The 13504-nt window shown below is 40.7% G+C and overlaps 2 protein-coding genes and 1 non-coding gene across 3 annotated transcripts; 2 read left to right on the plus strand and 1 right to left on the minus strand.

The window, feature by feature from the left end:
• The first annotated feature begins 331 nt into the window (after nucleotides 1-331).
• LOC126626450 (non-specific phospholipase C6) lies at nucleotides 332-3139 on the plus strand. The gene is made up of 3 exons (XM_050295776.1): nucleotides 332-1708; nucleotides 2257-2433; nucleotides 2654-3139. Exons 1-3 carry the CDS (start codon nucleotides 598-600, stop codon nucleotides 2953-2955), a joined length of 1590 nt encoding a protein of 529 aa, XP_050151733.1. The 5' UTR covers nucleotides 332-597; the 3' UTR covers nucleotides 2956-3139.
• Nucleotides 3140-3431: 292 nt separating this feature from the next.
• Nucleotides 3432-3513, minus strand: TRNAS-UGA (transfer RNA serine (anticodon UGA)). The gene has a single exon. It is a non-coding gene; the product is annotated as a tRNA-Ser (tRNA).
• A 1410-nt stretch (nucleotides 3514-4923) lies between these two features.
• On the plus strand, nucleotides 4924-6630 carry LOC126625213 (thylakoid lumenal 17.9 kDa protein, chloroplastic). The gene is made up of 4 exons (XM_050294300.1): nucleotides 4924-5261; nucleotides 5711-5825; nucleotides 6105-6174; nucleotides 6258-6630. Exons 1-4 carry the CDS (start codon nucleotides 4969-4971, stop codon nucleotides 6476-6478), a joined length of 699 nt encoding a protein of 232 aa, XP_050150257.1. The 5' UTR covers nucleotides 4924-4968; the 3' UTR covers nucleotides 6479-6630.
• The last annotated feature ends 6874 nt before the right edge of the window (nucleotides 6631-13504 follow it).

Below are 13504 nucleotides of genomic sequence, written 5' to 3' on the forward strand. Positions count from 1 at the left end.
TGATTTAAAAAAAATTAGAGTTGTGTATCCCTTCATGGGATGCAATGCAAGTATTATCTTAAAAAAAAGAAACTGAAAAGAAAAGCATCACAGGATATGTACGCGTATTTCAGTCAAAGATTTGACATTCTCTCCCCATGCAAAACTAAAATTTGCGAAATAGATGGGACCACGAACAATCTTTATTACCATGTTTATCATAAATAACAGTAAAATAAAATTATAAACAAATTTAATTAATTTTGCAAAACTCAAGTGATTTACGCATCCCCTTTTAACTTTTCCTTTTTCAAAAGAAACAAAGAAAGCACCAATCAAAACGAATGGGACTTTACCACTACAAAACCAGAAGCTTCTCCTCTGCTGTTTTATACTCTCTGCCCAAAAAAATCCATTTGCTTCCTGGATCACTCTCTCTCACTCTGTTTTTTTCCAGAAATAAATCAAAAAAATTTTAAAAAAAATCCAACCATAGATGCAGTAATTGGTTCCTCCACACACAGTCATTGCTTCCTCCTTCTTCTTAATCGCCCAGAAGAAAGCAACCCATTTAGCTGAAGAACTCTCTCTCTCTCTCTCTCTCTCTCTCTCTAAGCAATGGGAGCTTCCAAGACCAAAACTTTCCCACATTTTCCATCGTTTTCCTTCGTTTTCTCACTCTTTCTCACTCTCTCATCGACTTTCCGGCCAACCCATTTCTGCTCTGCCCAGCAGCAGCAACCCATCAAAACCATCGTCGTTTTGGTCATGGAGAACCGCTCCTTCGACCACATGCTGGGTTGGATGAAAAAATCCGTTAACCCAGCAATCAACGGCGTCACTGGCAAAGAATGCAACCCGGTTTCAACCAAACCCGCCGACCCGGAAAAATCCATCTGTTTCTCAGACGACGCCGAGTTCGTGGATCCGGATCCGGGTCACTCATTCGAAGCGGTCGAGCAGCAGGTATTCGGGTCGGGTTCCCTCCCTTCGATGACCGGGTTCGTCGAACAAGCATTGTCAATGTCCCCAAACCTCTCCGAAACCGTTATGAAAGGCTTCAGACCGGAATCCGTTCCGGCCTACGCGGCCCTGGTCAGCGAATTCGCGGTGTTCGACCGGTGGTTCTCTTCAATTCCCGGTCCGACTCAACCCAATCGGCTGTTCGTCTACTCCGCTACTTCCCACGGCTCGACCAGCCACGTCAAGAAACAATTAGCTTCCGGGTACCCACAAAAAACAATCTTCGATTCCGTCCATGAAAACGGGTTGGATTTCGGTGTCTACTTCCAGAACATCCCGACAACAATGTTCTACCGAAACATGCGGAAACTGAAGTACATTTTCAAGTTCCACCAGTACGATTTGAAGTTCAAGAAAGACGCTCGGAAGGGGAAGCTCCCGAGCTTGACGGTGATCGAACCGAGTTACTTCGACCTCAAGGGGATGCCGGCGAACGACGACCACCCGTCCCATGATGTCGCCAACGGTCAGAGGCTGGTTAAGGAAGTTTATGAGACGTTGAGGGCGAGTCCTCAGTGGAACGAGACGCTTTTGGTGATCACGTACGACGAGCATGGCGGGTTTTTCGATCATGTCAAGACTCCGTATGTTAATGTTCCGAACCCGGACGGGAATAGCGGTCCGGCTCCTTCTTTTTTTAAGTTCGATCGGCTCGGAGTTCGCGTGCCGACGATTATGGTGTCGCCGTGGATTAAGAAGGGGACTGGTAAGATTGCATTCACATTGTTTTTTAATGCGTTTGTGTTGAATGTTTGACGTGTTCAACTGTTTTTGGTAGCAATTTTAATTGGATATTAGTTTTTCTTGAATATTGGTTGTGTTATTGGTTCATTAGCTTGTTCTGTGTGATCGGTCATCTAGTATCATTTGGTTTTGATTCTGTTGTGGCCCGTTTAAGATTGCTTTTGTAGGAAGTACTTATGCTCTTGGCAGGTGCTTATCTAGAAAGTGTTTCTATAACCCAAACACACTTCCTAACATCTTCTGCCAAACGCAGTCAAAAACGCTTTTAGCCATTCCAAAAGTAGTCCCGAACAAGCACATAATTGCCTCCAAGTATAGAAAAAAAAAACTTTTCTCTCATTGAAAGTTTTCTTCAGCACATTGTTTATTGTGGATTGAGTAGAAGTAGAATTTAGGTTGTTGGGAAGTTATTGTATTGAGTTCAACCCATATTTGCTTAGTTTTCCTTGATTACATGGTGCTTCTGCGTTTGTTTGCTGTAATTTGCTAGTGGTTTGTTTGATTTTGCAGTGATGAGTGGTCCTCAGGGACCTACACCGAACTCCGAGTTTGAGCACTCTTCAATCCCCGCCACCATAAAGAAAATGTTCAACCTCAGCTCTAACTTCTTAACTCACAGAGACGCATGGGCGGGGACGTTTGAGCAAGTTGTTGGGCAATTATCTTCTCCCAGAACTGACTGCCCAGGTATCTATCTAGTTTATGCTTCCAATTATAATGAACTTGTGTGGAGATTCAAGAAAGTAACATAACTAGAAGCGTTTTTAGTTGTCAGAAAGTGCTTTTGAGCCTACCAGGAGCAATCAATCCTAAACAATCACGAAAGTACATTTGTAACCGTGTAATTTGAGGTTGACATTGTAAGAAAACTTATTAATGTGCATACTGCTCTGCTGAGTTCTTGCAGTGACCTTGCCGGACGTAGTGCCTCTGAGGAAAACGGAGGCCAAGGAAGACAGTAGTTTATCCGAGTTTCAGGGGGAGGTAGTGCAGTTAGCGGCCGTGCTCAACGGCGACCACTTCTTGAGCAGCTACCCGGACGAAATGAGCAAGAAGATGAGTGTGAGGGAAGCTCATGGGTACGTGAAAGGTGCAGTTTCAAGGTTCGTTAGAGCAAGCAAAGAGGCTATAAAACTGGGAGCAGAAGAGTCAGCAATTGTAGATATGAGATCTTCCCTCACAACTAGGTCCTCAAATATTAAAAATTAACTTGGATCCTCCTCCTCCTCCTCCTCCTCCTCTTAGGGTTTCTATACATACATAAGTTCTTGTGTTTGTGGTTGTAGAAATGCAATGACAGTAAAGGAAGTACCATTTGATCGAGTTATTTCGGTTTTCCTATCCAAGTCCATTGGCGTGTTTACGCAAATAGAATGAGAATTGAAATTATTCAGACGCACGACTTTAACCGTGGTAAGCAATACGTATATCAAAAACCCGGAATTAGAGACTTCATTGATTCTGCTTTCCGATTCATGACTTTCTTATTCTAAGCGAGTAAACATGTCATCCAATATAGCACTTCATCCATTGTGTTATGAGAAAATATTGGTTTTGGCTCAGAACAAATGATAAAGAGATAAAATTTGCGCCTCAATCAAAGATGAAAGAGAATGGTGAGAAATAAGCAAATTCAAGAAAAAAAGACATCAAATTTACCTTTTGAACGAAAAAAAAATGGAAATCGTCGACAGCAGGGTTCGAACCTGCGCGGGCGTAGCCCAACAGATTTCAAGTCTGTCTCCTTAACCACTCGGACATATCGACTCGTTGTTCGTACCGTTGTTTTACATATATTTATAACTAGAGAGGGTAACTAAACAAGGACACAGAGAGCATAAACTCTACGATGGTATATAAAGTCGTGCGTCACGTTTTAAGTCTCATCTTTAAATTAATTTAGTCTTTATCATGTTGCAAAAAGTAAATATGACTTTAAAAGTGTTCAACGATACATAAATGAAATTGAATTTATCTTGTTGCATAAAGTAATTAAGAGTTTACGTCTCATGTTGGATGATAAAAATAATAAAATATTTGAATTCAAACACGTATACATTCTCAATTTTGCTGATAGAGATAATATCGTAAAATCACACAAGCATATATTGTCACATCCCGGCCCGGGGCGGACCACTTCCTAGGGCCGCTCTATCACCGTAGCACGATATTGTCCGCTTTGGGCTTACCATTCCCTCACGGTTTTGTTTTTGGGAACTCACGAGCAACTTCCCAGTGGGTCACCCATCCTGGGAGTGCTCTGGTCTCCTTCTTGCTTAACTTCGGAGTTCTTACGGAACCCGAAGCCAGTGAGCTCCCAAAAGGCCTCGTGCTAGGTAGGGATGAGAATATACATTTAAGGATCACTCCCCTGGGCGATGTGGGATGTCACAATCCACCCCCCTAGGGGTCCGACGTCCTCGTCGGCACACCACGGCCAGGGTTAGGCTTTGATACCAAATTGTCACATCCCGGCCCGGGGCGGACCACTTCCCGGGCCCGCTCCACCACCGTAGCACGATATTGTCCGCTTTGGGCTTACCATTCCCTCACGGTTTTGTTTTTGGGAACTCACGAGCAACTTCCCAGTGGGTTACCCATCCTGGGAGTGACCTGGTATCCTTCTCGCTTAACTTCAGAGTTCCTATGGAACCCGAAGCCAGTGAGCTCCCAAAAGGCCTCGTGCTAGGTAGGGATGGGAATATACATTTAAGGATCACTCCCCTGAGCGATGTGAGATGTCACATATATGAATACAATAGGTAACAACAAAATTAATGCTAAATTTTGAACTCCCAACTCAATTTTTTTTTCTTCCATGAACTCCTAACTCAATTACCAGAGCAAGTTTAAAACTTATTCGTCACAAGATATCTAATGTTAAAAACAAATTATAATAATAATTTATTACCATACAATTTAACATATTATGTTGTCAAATTATTATGATTTTTTCATCAAAAGCCAAATGATCGATTTTAGCCACTCGTTCAATACAAGTTTACCCCTTCAATAATCCGACATATTATGTTATCAAACTAGATCTGTGGTTGTTTAGGTTGTTTTGTTGAGTCATTAGAAGAGCACAAACAAACGGCACATTTTGGACATGTGGTTGTCATTTGCATGATATAAAACGGCATTGTTTTGGAGACCAAAACACTACGTTTAATCAAATGGAACCAGAGAGAGCGCATGGCAGTAAAAGGTTGAGGATAAGCCATGACCAACATGAGCTTCAATTTGATGGGTCATCTTCTTCTTCCTCCAACTTCCAATCACTCAATCCCCACAACCTCTCATTGCCTCCAAAACCCGAAATCCAGTTTGCAGAACTTGACCCGAAAGCCGATAATCCTCCCTAGTCTCCTCTCTCTAGCTCTCACTGTCACACTTGGCTCACCTTTACCTGCTTTGGCAATCCCTTCTCTCAACTCTCAGTCCAATGTAGCCCCTCCTCCTCCGACCACTCCATTCTCTCAGGCCAAGAATTTGAAGACTGGCCTCGAATTCGGGTACACTTTAGTTTTTTTCAAGTTCAATTCATTGTTTCTTTAACTGGATTTTTGCTATTTTAATTTGCTAGATACGTACAAATAAGGGTTAATTACTGTCTCAGTAGATGACATTCTAGTCAAGTTGGTTAGAGCAATACACTCCCCTCTGCGCCTAAATTCGAATTCCGCTCCTGTAGTTAGATCACAGTTACATTAGAATATAATCCAACTACAGTCTCAAATGAGTGTTTTTCAAGGAGTTTGAGATAACTTATTTACTTGGGTTTGTTCTGAATCCAGTTCTCGTTGTTAGTTCTTTCCATTTTTGGTAATTGGGATATAATGTTGTGTGAAATAAAATGTATTCGTTGGAAAGCAAATAGAAGTTTGTGGTTTTTTTGCTCTGCCTTCCACAATGTGCTTTGCTGTTTTTTGCTAAATATGATTTGTGTGTCTTGAACTTGCAGGAAAATTAGACCTTGCCCATCGATAAATCCTGGCTGTGTGTCGACAAATCCAAGATCGTCATCGTTTGCATTTCCATTGGAGATTCCTGCAAATTCTTTAGACAATGCAATTCAGGTTCATAGAGAATTAATGCATACCCCCCTCTTATTAAAATTTGACTTAAACTTGTGCTTTTATCAAGCTATCATACTTGCTTTGTTCTGAATGTTTAGCGTTCACTTTCTTGCATCCTAAGTTAAGTAGCTTTAGGGTAGTGATTTTAACACTCATCGTTACATCGTATCCACTCCAAACTGAATATTTACATTTCTTTCGAGTTTAAAAAGGAGTGCGAAAATCATTAACCTAGTTTTAGTATTTTTTTTTAGTCACTTGTTTGATAAAATTATGCAGAGGTTGAAAGAAGCAATCTTGGAAACTCAAAAGAACCCAAAAATTCAGATCGTGGAAGATACTCCTGATGGTAAGTAGATTAAACACATGCATAACATTACTTAAGTTTAAACCAAATTTAAAGGGATAATTAACAGGAGAATATTTTCCCAGGGCAATATTTACAAGCTGAGTTCGATGGAGGCTTTGGCAGGGATGTGGTGGAGTTTCTGGTGAAAGGAGACTTGGCTTCGTACAGGTGCATGGCCACAAAAGTAACATATTTGTACCCTTTCACAACTGCTCTAGGAAATTCACAGGGACAAGAAGAGCGGATGAAGAAAATTACTGACCAGTTGGGTTGGTATGCTCCAAGTTTTGAAGCCATGGACTAATTAATAATTAATTTGGATTTTGTTTATAGTTAATGTGTTCATGGTTCTTGTTTTTTTTACTTTTCATTTTACCCTTATCTATATATATATATATATATATATATAATTTGTACGAGACACATGTTTGGAGCTAGTATTTGAGTTTCTATTTACATGCCCGGTTATAAAATTGTGGTACAAATACTGTGAACACTCGGATGGATTTCGAGTTTGCATAAATCAACATCTGTCAGTCATAGTTGCGCGTAGATGAATCTACAAAGTTACGTTATGTTTGGGCGAGGAACATCCAAATTGTAAGGCAATATGAAAAACAAATTGATCACAAAAAGTGGAATAAGAGGATTTAGAAAATCCATTACATGAGCATTACAACGGTACGTAAGAGGAATTTGTAAATGACTCATTCGAAGTAGACATTTTGCCAATTTCCCTCACATTAATGATCATGTGGTACATTTATAATCTCTCTGTCTAACTTGTCACAGCCCGTCCCGAAATATTTATTTTTGACGGCGTGAGATTACTTATTTACCCTTGGACGTTTTGTGTGGTCATGTGGGTGAAGTTTTATTTGGACCAATTCAAAGATTTTCCTAAGTTTTTGGAACACTTAGGACTTAGTTTTGTTGGTTGTGACCAACTAGGACCACACACAAGCACCCATATTTTTCTCTTTCCCGTTGATTCTCTCTTTTTCCCTTCCCTCTCGGATTTCCTTCCATTTCTGTACAAACCGTACGGTCAACCTCAAACTCCTTCAACCATTCACGGATCGACGTTAAAAAGGTGATGTTCTTGTTCCCTACAAGCTCCTGAGTCTATTCGTACAATTTTTAGGACTTGAAAGCTTGTAAAACCCAAGAAACCATAACCTCCGACTTGAGGTACTGTTCATGCACACGTAAATGTGTAGTTTTTTTAGAGTTTTGAAGTTATAAGGAGCTTTAGATCGTCTTCACGAGGCTCGGAGAAGAAAAATGAAGTGATTTGGACGTCGGAAAGCTCGGGAATAGGGAATTGCAGGTTTAGCCAGAATATCGAAGGATTTTCCGGCGAGTTTCGTCGATTTTAGGACTTTTGAAAGGTAAGGTTTTATTCTACTTGTCCTAAGCTTCATTTTGGTTCAAGTTTCGTGGAATTTGGTTGAGAATTGGACGAGATATGAAGGTTTTCGTGATTTTTCAGTTTCCGGTGAACGGCGACGGTGACTGGCGAGGCTAACCGGAGAATAAGATAGAATATTTCATCAGAGTTGACGAAATATTCTGACGCCGTCAGGTAGAATTAACGGTTTATGTTACTTTTTAACGGAATATTCCGCTGAATATTCCTAACGGGGTTAGGGGATTCCGTTAGGGTCCCTGCTCGTGGCCGCGCGTGGGACGTCGGAAATTTTTTCTAAAAATATGGGGATGTTCGTGAGGTTGTGTAGATCACGTTGGTATATCCAAACATCCCATTTGAGCAATGTATGAGAAGTTATTAGCTAGTATTGGTTATGTGATTTAAATTAACGTTTTTATAGTTTTTTCGCATATAAGGGAGACTTATCCCGAGGACGAGCGCAGTCAAGGGCGACTCGGGGGCTACGAATCTTCGACATACCAGTGAGTAGGCTTTTGGTTTTCAATATATACTTATATACTTGATATTTTCCCAGAAAATTGCATTTAAATAAGTTATGATTTAAATTGTCATGCCAATGTTTTACATTTAGAATATGCATATGATGTTTGCATATATATATAATTGTGGTGATGTGGACGCTCAGGTAAGCCTATGTGAGTTTATGAATTGTGAATGTGAATAACGGTTGTGATTAATTGAGAAGCATAGAACTCATAAACCTGCACCCCGGTGTTAGTGATTAGCCAGAGATATGAAACATGTATGTATATAATGTCACCTCCTGCACCCTATGCTCACATTGGATCCAATTTAGGTGCACAGTCTTGTCGTACAGACCATTATAGGTTGTTTCGACTCGTAAATGACTAGCGATTTATCGCACATCTATCATGAGAGCATAGTATTGAGCATAATTATATTACACCCAGTCTTGTCGTACAAACCCTTCCAGTGGTTCCGACTCGTGTGTAGTGTAGCGCCGTATAGGTTACATGCAGTGACTCCGGCTAGATTGACTAATGAGCTATGAATTCAGCCCAGACTTCTGTTGGGGTTCCGGCTAACGTGTTATTTTCCATGAATTTATTTTCACCTGAGTTACTTATCCTGTTTATATCTTGGCATGGCATACTTATGATTATGAATATGTGTAGCATGATTTGAATTGATATATATATATAGATATAGGTATATGTTTATATTCTATTTATGGGAAAAAGTATACATGTTTTACGGCGAGGGGTTAGAGCATTTGATAAATGAAATGATTTTGAAAAGCTTTGTTTTTGCCCACTCACATTTTCTGTTTTGCGCCCCTCTAGGTTTTAGGTAGACTTGCTGTTGGTGGCATTGAGGATCTCAACGGTTCTGACAGAATAAAATATTCGTAGGATATCTTTTGGTACTGTATAACTAGTACTTGTCCTATTGGACTACACCTAGACTTTTTATGCTCTGATTAGGAGTATTTGCTCTTATATCTCACTCATAGCACTTTTTGTTTATTAGTGCACATTAGTAGCTTTCGGTTTTTTATTTATTCGTATATTTCTTATCCTTATCGCTTCCGCACTGTGCACATGGCTACGTCACCCTCACGTGACAGCCATCATGCATCAATCTCGGTCAGGGTGTGTCAGTTTGGTATCAGAGCCTAGGTTTAGCAATCCTGTATATCTTGTGAATGATCTAATCATTGTGATGTCTTCTGTCAGAACTATGTCGCCTCGTAGAGAGCCACGTCACTCAGCTGAGCCTAGTTTCCCTGATATTGCTCAGTTAGAGGAAGCTATAGCTAATGTCATTCAGTCTTCACTCCGTCCTCCTCAAATAACATAACTTGAAACTGTGTATAATCTGAAGCTGAATCATTTCATGGGAAATGAAGGACATGAGGTAGCGGAGAAGTGGTTTAATCATGTCGAGAAGGCTTTACTTGTGATGCAGAGTCAGGGGAATCTTCCTTTTGATAGGTGGGTCGAGACGACTACCTGGTTTTAGGTCTGGATCTTGCATCCTGGTGGAGACAGAAGTCATATCAGATGCCACCAGAGGTTGTAGCAGATTGGGAAGTGTTTAAACAATTGTTTAGGAAAAGGTTTATTCCCCTTGAGTACATTGATAGCAAGAAATAAGAGTTTACGCATCTGAAACAAGGAAAGATGTCAGCAAATGAGTATTACAGGAGGTTCACTGATTTGTCTCGATATGATTTGGAAGTTGCTGCTAATCCGGTTGAGATGCTCCATCGTTTCAGGTTGGGTACTAAGAAGAAATGGCGTTCTATAGCAACATCGACTCCCTGTGCCACCTACTAGGAGTTTTATGAGGTGTTACTACGGATTGAGGACTCAAAGAACATGCCCAATGAAAGTGAAGATGAAGAAGAAAAGAACGGGAACCAGATGCGAGATGATAAAGGTAAATGTCAATCATCTCAGGAGCATCGTAAGACCTAGAGTTTTAAGAGAAGTGGTGTTAGTTCTAGCTCTTCTAGTGGAGGCTTGAGCTCTAATATGCAGATAAGAGGTGGTAGATTTTCTGGAGGCCCGAGATTTCAGAGGTAAAGGGACTTTGGTGTTTCAGATGCTCATTTATGCCGCATGTGTAATATTAGGCATTTTGGGAAGTGTAGGAGAGGCAACAATGCATGCTATACTTGTGGACAGATGGGGCATAGGGTTGCACATTGCCCTCAGAATCAGCAAAGGCCCCAACAGCCTTCCTTACCACCACCTGCGCCGACCCAACAAGCTTCAGGACCTAGTGGTTATGCTCAGACTGGTCGTGGAAGTGTTTATCATTATTAGGGCGACACCGCTCCTTATACATCAGGGCATTACCAGTACTCACAGGACCCTCATTATCAGGGTGGTTACCCTCGGTATCAGGCAAGTTCTATGCCATATCAGCCACATTTAGCAGGTGGATCCTAGTAGTACCAAGGGGGGACAGCCCTAGCAGGTAGAGATTGTTGCTAGCAGTGCAGAATCTTCGAGGTAATCTGGTCAGCCAAGGCAAGGACGAGGTATTCATACTAGTAGAGGTCGTGGTGGACGATAGCAAAATCAGGGACGTATCCATAACATGACACTGCAAGATGCTCAAAACAATCCTGATTTAATCATGGGTACGTTAAATATTCTTGGTCATTTTTCTAAAGTATTGATTGATTGTGGTGATACGCATTCTATTGTTTCTCATTCATTTGCTCAAATGACGCAACCTCATCCTACACCTCTAGGATACGATTTAGAGTTTTCTATGCCTAAATGAGAGAGGTGTTATGTTGATCGAGTATATCTAGGATGTCCAGTGATGGTGGAAGATGTTGTTATGCCAGCTAATCTTATTCTGTTAGACATTGTTGAATTTGATGTGATTTTGGGCATTGATTGGTTACATTATAATCGTGCCATGATAGATTGCCATGGAAAGGCAGTCATTTTTCATCGTCCTGGATTTCATGAAGTTACATTTGTAGGAGAGCCTAGCGGGGTGAGGCATGGTGTTATTTCTGCCATGAAAGCCAAAAGATTGTTGTCGAAAGGTTGTCAGGGATATTTGGCTCATGTGGTGTTGAATGATAATGCTCCTAATAGTGTGGAGGATGTGCGTGTGGTCAGGCATTTTTCGGATGTGTTCCCTGATGATTTACCTGGATAGCCACCAGACAGAGATATGGAGTTCGTTATTGATCTGCTTCCAGGTACGGATCCTATATCTTTGACTCCTTATAGAATGGCTTCTGCTGAGTTGAGGGAATTAAAAGTTCAATTGCAGGAATTGGTTGATAAGGGATTTATTCAACCTAGTACTTCACCTTGAGGAGCTCCAGTTTTATTTGTGAGGAAGAAAGACAGAACCTTGAGGCTATGCATTGAATATAGGCAATTGAATTGGGTAACAATTAAGAACCGTTATCCATTACCTCGTATAAATGATTTGTTTGATCAACTCCGAAGTGCCTGTGTGTTCTCTAAGATTGACTTGAGGCCTGGTTACTACCAGTGGAAGATTAGAAGTGAAGATGTCCTTAAAACAACTTTTAGGACTCGATATGGTCATTATGAGTTTCTTGTGATGCCATTCGGGTTAACTAATGCACCAGCAGCTTTCATGGATTTAATGAATCGAGTATTCTAGCCATATTTGGACATGTTTGTTATTGTCTTCATTGACGATATTTTGATATACTCTAAGACTATAGCAGAACACGCTAGACATCTTAAATTGGTGTTGAAAAGTTTGAGGGAACACCAGTTATATGCTAAGTTTAGCAACTGCCAATTCTGGTTAGATTAAGTGGCATTTTTGGGACATGTTATATCAGCTCAAGGTATCCGAGTGGATTCTCAAAAAGTGGCAACTGTGGAGAATTGGGAGCAACCTTGAACCGTCACTGAGGTACGCCTTGCAGGCTATTATAGACGGTTTGTTAAGGATTTTTAGTGATTGCTTTACCACTGACGAGGTTGACCAGGAATGATGTTAAGTTTGAGTGGGATGATAATTGTGAGCAAAGTTTTCAGCAATTGAAGTATTATCTCACTCATGCACCTGTTTTAGCATTCCCGGTTGATAGTGGTAATTTCGAAGTCTACAGTGATGCTTCTTTAAATGGTCTGGGTTGTGTATTGATGCAACATAGTAGGGTGATTGCTTATGCTTCGAGACAGTTGAAACTTCATGAGAAGAATTACCCTACTCATGATTTGGAGTTAGCGGCTATCATCTTTGCTTTGAAGATTTGGAGACATTATCTTTATGGTGAGAAATGTAAGATCTTCACAGATCATAAGAGTCTTCAGTACCTTTTTACTCAGAGAGATCTTAATCTTCGGCAACGGAGGTGGATTGAGTTACTTAGTGATTATGATTGCACGATTGAGTATCATCCTGGTCGTGCAAATGCAGTGGCGAATGCACTTAGTATGAAGACTCCAACTAGACTTAATGCCATTTATGATTTTCATGTTCTTCTCCTTGCAAATTTGAGGGCCACTGGAGTGGAGTTAGAAGTGGAAGATCGAGAGGAAGTCTTGCTTGCTAATTTTCAAGTTAGGCTAATCTTAATTGATCGTGTGCTCGAGGCCCAGATGAGTGATGAAGAGACCCAGGAAATAATTCAAGCAAGGAATCAGGGAAGGAAGAAAGATTTCAGAATTCGAGAAACTGATGGTATGCTTATGCAGGAGAGCATAATGTATGTGCCGAATAATGCAGAGCTAAAGAAAGAAATCCTTGATAAAGTGCATATTTCGGCATATGCAATGCATCCAGAAGGTACCAAGATGTATCATACCATTCACCCATTTTATTATTGGCCGCATATGAAAAGGGAAATTGCCGAATATGTGAGTAGGTGTGCCATTTACCAACAGGTTAAAGCTGAAAGGAAGAACCCATTTGGGTTAATGCAGTCACTTCCCATTCCACAGTGGAAATGGGAAAATATTACCATGGATTTTGTGTACAAGCTTCCTCGTAAACAGAATGCTTATGACGGTATTTGGGTGATAGTTGATCGGCTTACTAAGTCAGCATACTTTATTCCAGTGAGGGAAAAATACCCATTAAGCCGATTAGCTAAGTTATTCATATTGAAGATTGTGAAGTACCATGGTGTTCCAGTTGATATTGTCTCGGATCAGGATCCTCGATTTACTTCTAAGTTCTGGATAACATTCCCATGGAGAGGTGTTGTGCTATTTGGAAGCTATCACCATGGAGAGGTGTTGTGCTGTTTGGAAAGAAATGCAAGTTAAGTTCTAGGTATATCGGGTTGTATTTGATCACTGAAAGAGTTGGTGAAGTTGCTTATAGACTTGAGTTGCCTTCAGAGTTGTCTAAGGTACACGATGTGTTTCATGTTTCGATACTTCGACATTATAT

The sequence above is a fragment of the Malus sylvestris genome, chromosome 6, assembly GCF_916048215.2.
Source record: "Malus sylvestris chromosome 6, drMalSylv7.2, whole genome shotgun sequence".
NCBI classification, from domain to species: domain Eukaryota; kingdom Viridiplantae; phylum Streptophyta; class Magnoliopsida; order Rosales; family Rosaceae; genus Malus; species Malus sylvestris.

Excerpts from the sequence above, each read along its gene's own strand:
- LOC126626450 (XM_050295776.1), top strand. The coding sequence starts at position 598 with ATGGGAGCTTCCAAGACCAAAACTTTCCCACATTTTCCATCGTTTTCC. Across the intron at positions 1,709-2,256 it reads GTGGATTAAGAAGGGGACTG|TGATGAGTGGTCCTCAGGGA; the intron begins GTAAGATTGCAT and ends TTGATTTTGCAG. Across the intron at positions 2,434-2,653 it reads TCCCAGAACTGACTGCCCAG|TGACCTTGCCGGACGTAGTG; the intron begins GTATCTATCTAG and ends GAGTTCTTGCAG.
- LOC126625213 (XM_050294300.1), top strand. The coding sequence starts at position 4,969 with ATGACCAACATGAGCTTCAATTTGATGGGTCATCTTCTTCTTCCTCCA. Across the intron at positions 5,262-5,710 it reads AAGACTGGCCTCGAATTCGG|GAAAATTAGACCTTGCCCAT; the intron begins GTACACTTTAGT and ends TTGAACTTGCAG. Across the intron at positions 5,826-6,104 it reads CTTTAGACAATGCAATTCAG|AGGTTGAAAGAAGCAATCTT; the intron begins GTTCATAGAGAA and ends AAAATTATGCAG.